The 7,822-nt window shown below is 55.0% G+C and overlaps 1 protein-coding gene across 4 annotated transcripts in view; it reads left to right on the forward strand.

The window, feature by feature from the left end:
• The first annotated feature begins 73 nt into the window (after positions 1 to 73).
• The window catches only part of GLI1 (GLI family zinc finger 1), a 10,523-nt gene continuing 2,774 nt past the window's right edge, over positions 74 to 7,822 (forward strand). Inside the window, exons 1-10 of one of the 4 annotated variants that reach the window (XM_010839332.1) lie at positions 74 to 112; positions 2,732 to 3,420; positions 3,629 to 3,721; positions 3,987 to 4,182; positions 4,432 to 4,576; positions 4,915 to 5,004; positions 5,093 to 5,230; positions 5,546 to 5,695; positions 6,442 to 6,606; positions 7,099 to 7,329. In XM_010839332.1, coding sequence (XP_010837634.1) covers positions 3,321 to 3,420; positions 3,629 to 3,721; positions 3,987 to 4,182; positions 4,432 to 4,576; positions 4,915 to 5,004; positions 5,093 to 5,230; positions 5,546 to 5,695; positions 6,442 to 6,606; positions 7,099 to 7,329 — 1,308 coding nt within the window. In that variant the 5' untranslated portion in view covers positions 74 to 112; positions 2,732 to 3,320. Of the gene's footprint in view, positions 113 to 2,361; positions 3,421 to 3,628; positions 3,722 to 3,986; positions 4,183 to 4,431; positions 4,577 to 4,914; positions 5,005 to 5,092; positions 5,231 to 5,545; positions 5,696 to 6,441; positions 6,607 to 7,098; positions 7,330 to 7,822 lie in introns of those variants that run through there. The other 3 variants (XM_010839334.1, XM_010839333.1, XM_010839330.1) reach the window with 3 other exon arrangements.

Genomic DNA, 7,822 nt, shown 5'->3' on the forward strand with positions numbered 1-7,822 from the left:
GGCCCTGAGGCTGCGCTGCTGTAGCCCTGTCCGCCCCCCCTCCCCACCGCACACCCCCCAGCCCAGACTCCAGCTCTGGACCGTGCATCCCGAGCCCTGCGCCCAGACAGAGGTGAGAAGGGGGGCAGGCGGGGGACCACCTGGGAGCCGTGGGGGAAGGGACCTGAGGGGATGCTCTACTTGCGAGGGACTCTGCCCAGCCGAGGGGGGAGACCAGGGGCACAGAGGCAAAATAGAGGTGGGAGAGTCTGGGATACGATACTAGAAAGTTTGGAGAATTTTTTCAAATGTGTCTCCCTTTCTCTTTTTTTCCTTCTGACAGTCTGTGTGTCTCTGTCTCAGACAACTGTGGATCTCTTTGTCTGTCTCCGCCTCTCCCATATATTAGAAACATCTCATTTTAATGAGGTTGGGATGAAGAAGTTGGGAGGACTGTTGGCTGGAGGTCTGCGTGGTAGAGAGCGAACCCCAGGTGTGACTATGAGAGCTGGGCAGGAGAACTTCAGTGTTTCTGAAAGGAGGGAACAGCTCTGGAGAGAGTCCTAGATGGGGTGTGTGAGGCGACAGGACCACTGGGGGGCGGCTGGGCTTGAACCTCTGACCTGTCTTGTGACAGATGTGTTTGCTGGTGCATGTGTTTTGAGGGAAAGGAATTGTCTTCTGGGGTCGGAAGGGGACTGGGGCAGTCAGTCTCTAGTTTAGGCCCAAGAAAGATTCTCCAAGGAGCGTGGACTCCTGGGTCCCAAGGGCTGCAGGCAGGGTGCTAAGGAGGAACTGAGGAGACCTTGTCTTGACCCTCTGACCTCAGGACCACCAGGGCAGCCGAGGGCAACCACCAGGAGACCCCTACTGGGACTGGGCGGGACCACTGGCCGCTGCCTGACTGTGCATCCCCGTTGGCCCCCCTCCCAAACGGGAGCTGGGGACTGAGGCCCCTCCTCTGGCTTAGACCACCCTGCCTGCCCTTGGTCCCCGCTCTGAAGCCTCTTTCAGGCCCTGTGACCCCGAAACAATCCGCCCTGGGCACCTAGCTTTGGGGACAGGATTAGGGAAAGGGAATCCCATAGACTGGGGACTGAAGGTTTTAGGGCGCTGGAGAACTGGGGTCTTCATAGGATAGGTCCTTATGGTCCAGTAGAGGGAGAAGGCCGGGCAATTTCCCAGGGGGAACTTGTAAGGGCCAGCACAAGGTTGGTTTTTCCTTGGAGGCGGGGTCGAGATACCCTCCCCCCCATTATCTCCCAGGCATTCCCTACCAGGGAGTATAGACCCCGCCCTTGACGTCACTAGGGGGTTCCCGGGGGTCTGGAGGGGTTAACCCTTAGGAAGCCAGCGGGGATACCCGGGAACCTAAGGTGTCCTGGCCCCTCCCCTCCCCAGACACACCTTAATTTATTTACCCTAGTCACTTTCTCTCCGTATAATTTCTGGATTCTTCTTTTCCACCCACCAAGGGGACTCCTATTCTCTAACAGTACCCCCCCACCACGCCCCGCCACGGGCGCCGATGCCAGCTCTCTGGATACACTGAGGGGAGGAGGGAAGAATGTGTCCCGCCTCTCAATCCAACCCCCTCCACCTCCACTCCGCCGCTGCTCGTTCGACTAGGCTCCCGGGGCGGGCGGGGGAAGCGGAGCTGTCTGCAGCCAGAGCCTGCGGCGGCGACTTGGGTGGGCCGAGGAGGCACGGGGGCGGGGAAGGCGGGACCGGGAGAAGGGGGCGGGGCCGGCTCCTGGGAGTTGGGGAGCGGGGGTGCTTGGGGGGACTCTGGAAAACTGGGAGACACAGATGATTCAGGGCTCCAGCAAGGGAACCCTAGAGCTTTCTGCTCCATCCTGCGCTCTCCTCCACACCCCCAGAAAACCTTCATTTTCTGTAGCTGGAAAAAGCGAAATATTCCTTTCACCAGTGTAAAGGGGAGACGTGGGTGGGCTGTGGCACGCGTGGGTGAGGACGGATAGCGCCCCATTTCCATCTTGGTTCTCTTGTGGCTGGACATTGGGGCTGAAAGATGACTGGGTAGGCATGTTTGGGGAAGTCTCTTTAGATTTGGGGGGTCGTTTGCTAGCCCCCGCCTCCTTAGATGAGTCATAGAGGAAGGAGGCGGGAGAAGTGTCCCCCCATCCAGCTGCCAGCCAGCTGTGCCCCCCGCCCCCCCACCAACGTAATGCCAAGGTCGAGTTGGGAGGTCTTGGTTGCAGGACCCGTATCTCCGCTAGTAAAGGAGTTAGGAAGAGTACAGCCCAGGCTGCGGGGATCGGCTGGGTCCTGGGGTCCGGGTTCCGCTCCCCATCTTACCCCGCCCTCACCCTAAATCCCAGCATCCCGGGATCACCCACCGCGCCGGCCGGCCCGCTCCCGGTCGTTCTCCACCCTACCCCGCCCCACCCCACCCTCATTCCCGGGAGACCGGAAAACCCGGGGTGGAGCAAAATCTGGAGCCTGAGGAGAAAAGTGGACAGCGGCACCCTCTTCTTCCTCACTACCTCTCTCCTCTCTAACGGATGATGACTTGTGTGTGAGTGCGCCCACGAATGTGTGTGTTTATTCTCCCAAAGCTTTTCCTCATAGTTCCTTTTCTGTTGCTCCAAAACAAACCAAAAGAGTTAGGTCAGCGCCCAGATTGAAACCACCCCTGAGTAACACCAGCTTCCATCCTTTGCACCAGCAGACCTGGGAGGGTCTCCTCAGAAACTTGCTCCCCTTCCACACAGAGTTTTCTGCCTTGCAGAGCAAAGGGCAGATCATCTAGGCTCCCTCCTGGCCCTGTGAGCCTGTCTGGGCTGTGGCGAGGGCTCCCTCTGCTGGACACTGGAGAGGTTGTAGACCGGCTGTCCACGAGCAACAGATGAAGGAAAGGGAGAGGGGCTCAGGCTGATCAGCCAGCCCAGAGCTTGAGGTCAGTCACTCCTCCTCCTGAGCTCCCCCATCCCATCCCTGAAGGCTGGCCCCATGGTCAGAAGAAACAGGGCCCATGGTATAAAAAGCACTTGAAGCTCCTAGTCACAATTTTAGTCCACAACACTCCCCCAACACACACACACTCACACACACACTCCATCCAAGCAGAGCTCCTCCCTAGTTCCTAAAAAGATCTCCAAGACTGCTTCTGTCTCTATGGGACTTCTCTCCGTAATCTCCCCTAGCTGAGCGATGCTTGTTTCAACTTGATTTTCCATGGCAGATGTCTTGGAGGTAATCTGCCCATGGTTCTGGGCCTGAGTGACTTATCTGACCTTCCATATTTCCCTCCTGCCTTTGTAACCTGCAGGTCTCCCTTCCCCTCCTGCAGTGACCCACACACACTCCTCTGAGACACCATGTTCAACTCGATGACCCCACCACCAGTCAGTAGCTATGGCGAGCCCTGTTGTCTCCGGCCCCTCCCCAGTCAGGGGGCCCCCGGCATGGGGACAGAAGGTCAGTACATACACCAGTCCCTGGACCTTGACTACTGGCAGATCTCTCACCCAGCGCCAGGGGTCCCTCTTCTATCCCATTCCAGTTTCCATATACAAAAAGATTTGCGGTCCCATGCCATATGGGATTGGGCCTTACTTGGGGTTTCAAGATGGACTGCATGTGTCCTTCATTCCCATGCCCCATTCCAGCTGTATCTCTTTCCTAGGACTGCCAGGTCTGCCCTTCTGTCATCAGGCCACCCTCATGCCCGGCCCCCACAGTTATGGGCCAGCCAGAGAAGCCAACAGCTGCACGGAGGGTGAGGCCTCAGGCAACCTGTCTTTCCTTTCTGCCCCTTTGGGATTTGTCCTGAGGAAGAAAGTTGGAGGATAGGGGATCTACCTTGGAAAAGGAAATGCCTAGAGATGGGATTCAGGAGTCAGAGCATGATCAGAAGGTCACAGATGACGTCAACAGGGCAGTGTCTAGTGTTATTTCTTTTTGCTGAGAGTCAGTCCTCATGGGTTGGATGCATAAGAGGCCTACTCCTTTACCATATCTACCTCCCCTGTTTCCTGCCCCAGTGCCACTGTTTCCTCCTCCCCGGAGTGCAGTCAAATTGACCAAGAAGCGGGCACTCTCCATCTCACCTCTGTCGGACACCAGCCTGGACCTGCAGACAGTTATCCGCACCTCACCCAGCTCCCTCGTGGCCTTCATCAACTCACGCTGTGCATCTCCGGGGGGTTCCTATGGTCACCTCTCCATCGGCACCATGAGGTGCAGACAGCCTCGAGCTAAGAGGCCCCTAAGACCCTGCCAAATCCCATTAGAAGCCTCAAAGCCCTCCAAACCACCTATCTTTGAATCCTTATTGTTTCAAAGTGTGGAAGTCCTCCTCTATACTTCCCCTGGGCTGCCTCCACTGTTTCCCATACTGTCTTCCAGAAACCTTCCAAAGAGCCCAGGAACTCCTGAGGCTTTCTGAGATGACAGTCCTACATAATTGCCTCTCCTCCTCCTCCACAGCCCATCTCTGGGATTCTCACCCCAGATGAACCACCAGAAAGGGACCTCACCTTCTTTTGGGGTCCAGCCCTGTGGTCCCCATGACCCCACGCAGAGTGGGATGATGCCGCATCCTCAGTCCCGGGGACCCCTCCCAACGTGCCAGGTAAGAATCACCTGATTTCCCCCAGTTCAGGGTAGATGGGTGGTGGGCTTTTTTTTTTTAGAGGAAAGGCAAAGGAAGAATAGAGAACGTAAAAGTTTTCAGTGCCAGAAAAATAAAGGAGTATGGCTGCCGGGGGTTGACTCCTTGAGGTTCAGTCAGTCTCTTCCAAGTGAGACCCCACCTTTTGCTCACCCCATTCACCAGTGCAGTCTAAGGAGGAAGTCAAACTCAGGGGTTGCAGCTGCTAGGGTGGGACACTCAGGGCTGGAAGACTTGGCTGGGGTCCCTTTTCCTCCTCCCACTTCTGCCTTCATCATCCTCACCTTCCTTTGGGAAAGCTGAAGTCTGAGCTGGGTGTGCTGGTTAACAAGTGCCCGGAGGAGCCCTTGGAAGGTGATATGTCCAGTCCCAACTCCTCGAGCACACAGGTAATGGGGAGGGGGAGCTTTACCTCTGGAACCTGAGCGAAACAAAAGCTGTCACCAGGTGACCCTAGGGTTTTCTCTCCTACCCTAGGATCCACTGCTGGGGATGCTGGATGGGCGGGAGGACCTAGAGAGAGAAGAGAAGCCTGAGCCTGACTCTGTGTATGAGACTGACTGTCGCTGGGATGGCTGCAGTCAGGAATTCGACTCCCAGGAGCAGCTGGTGCATGTGAGCCCTGGGGGGTAACAGGAATGCTTGCTGGAGCCTGTAGGACATTCTGGGTGGGACATGGTGGAGTAAGGCTAAGGGCAGGGGGTCAAAGATGGGATACCCAGTGGGTAGGCAGAAACTCAAGAGGAGCTGTAGCTTTGTTTAGAAACGTGGAGGAATGGAGATGTGGGCTCTGATCTTCTTCCTGCCTTTTCTTTCCCCATGACAGGAAGTCATGGAGGGATATGGTGGGGTGGGGAGGTCAAGAGAAGGTCTGTTCTGGATCTCAGGGGTATAGGGAACCTCGGAGAGCCTCTGCATCTTCTCCCTCAGCACATCAACAGTGAGCACATCCATGGAGAGCGGAAGGAGTTCGTGTGCCATTGGGGGGGCTGCTCCAGGGAGCTGAGGCCCTTCAAAGCCCAGTACATGCTGGTGGTGCACATGCGCAGACACACGGGCGAGAAGCCACATAAGTGCACGGTGAGGCACCCCCTCCCCAAGCTCAGGGGCCCTTCCTAAATCAAGGCTCCCCACAAAGGCAGGGGCCAATCTGACTTTTGCCATCACAGGTCTCTTCCTCCACAAACAAACATTTAAAAATTGTGTTGTATTGACTGCATTGGTATAAAGATGAACATATTGACATTACGTTAGAACACTTTCTTGGACCTAAAAGCTAATTCCCCCCCCCCTTTTTTTTTTAAGAAATTAAAACATTTTTGTGGGCACCAGACAGTACAGTGGACCTAGGCACTGTGCTCGCAACTTGGCTTAATGGAGAAGCCCTGGACTGAGGACACCCACTCCCAGGATGACCCCATTTTAACACAGTCTAGGCTCCCCAGGCAGGGAGATGTGCTCTGACTTGATCCAGAGTGCTCGCTGCCTCATCTCCACATCCCTGCAGGCAGAGTGCCTCCAGCTACTTCTGTCCCCTCAGCTCTTGCCTACCCTTGTCCCTGAATTTTGGGAATTCTATAGTCCCAGCACTCTCCCATCTCCCCCCTCCTCCCCTGCACTGCATAGCATGTGGGATCTTAGTTTCCTAACCAGGGATTGAACTCAAGTTCCCTACATCAGAAGCACAGCGTCTTAGTCACTGGACCACCAGGGAAGTCCCACGCTTGAGTTATATTCTCTGACGTATGTCCCTTTTGAGATTCAGGGTTCCACTAATCTCCATGTCCTTCTGTCTGAGAGCCATCCTTTGACCCCATATCTCCTAGTTTGAGGGGTGCCGGAAGTCATACTCACGCCTGGAAAATCTGAAGACGCACCTGCGGTCACACACTGGTGAGAAGCCATACATGTGTGAGCATGAGGGCTGCAGTAAAGCCTTCAGCAATGCCAGTGACCGAGCCAAGCACCAGAATCGGACCCATTCCAATGAGGTGAATACCCCACTCAAGAGACCCTCCTCCCCACTTAAAGAAGCCACCTACTGGGGAGCTTCCCCCATAAGAAATCCCTTAGCCCAGCACCCACTTCACATAGGTGAGTTCCCCTCCACCCGTATAATTCACCTGGAGAAGGTCTTTCTGAAACCAAGAATTTCCACTTACTATCCCTCCCCCACCTCTAACCAGTCAAAGGGCTAAGCTAAAATAGACCCATTCTAACTAGGGTACCTTCAACCCCTGAATTTATGAGGCCTTACAGCCCTGGGTTCATCCCCTCCCCTTTCCCAGGCCTATCCATTTTCCTAATCTTCCCCTTGATCTTTTCATCCTTTACTCCAAGGGCCCTACTCTCCTTCCTTCCATGGGTGCCATGCCTTCCTTCCTGAGTCCCCTTGTCTTCACTTAACACTACCACTTTTTCCCATTTCTTCTGCATTGTCCTGATTTGACTCTTGCCTGCTATCTTCACTCTCCGCTCAACAGAAGCCCTACGTGTGTAAACTCCCTGGCTGCACCAAACGCTACACAGATCCCAGCTCGCTCAGGAAACATGTCAAGACAGTACACGGTCCTGATGCCCACGTGACCAAGCGGCATCGAGGAGACGGCCCCCTGCCCCGGGCACCAGCTCTTTCCTCAGTGGAACCCAAGAGGGAGCGGGACGGAGGCCCCATTAGGGAGGAGAGCAGACTGACTGTGCCGGAGGGTGCCATGGTGAGGCAACACCCTGCCTCCATACCCCTGCCTGCCCCGCCAACATCTTTCTAGCCCCTTCCAACTGGTCCATCTCCTTCTATGCTCATCTCTCTTCTGTGGCTGGTCCCCAGTCCCTTATCCGAGTGTTGCTCCTTAGGCTACCTCAAATCTAGGGATTTTATTGTAATTCATTAGTGCCTGGGTCCAACAAGCTCATATAGAAATTAGTGTATTATTTTAGGCCTTCTACCAGTATAATTTCAGGTATGCCTCAAAACAACTTCATGAGAAGGGAACTTACTCTTGTCATTTTCAGATGAAGAAACTTAGAGAAATTGTCCATGGTCATAGAGCACAAATTGGACTTGAGGTAGTCTAGGTTCTTTTCATCAGCAACTTTCCCCTAGTTCACCTGTGTCTTTCACTTGATCAGCCCTCTCTACACCTGTAAGCAGTCACTGGGACACAGGCTCTAGTCACTCACCAAGTTCAAGGAGTTGTGGGGAAGGAG

This window comes from Bison bison, unplaced genomic scaffold (assembly GCF_000754665.1).
Source record: "Bison bison bison isolate TAMUID 2011002044 unplaced genomic scaffold, Bison_UMD1.0 scf7180017864115, whole genome shotgun sequence".
NCBI lineage: Eukaryota > Metazoa > Chordata > Mammalia > Artiodactyla > Bovidae > Bison > Bison bison.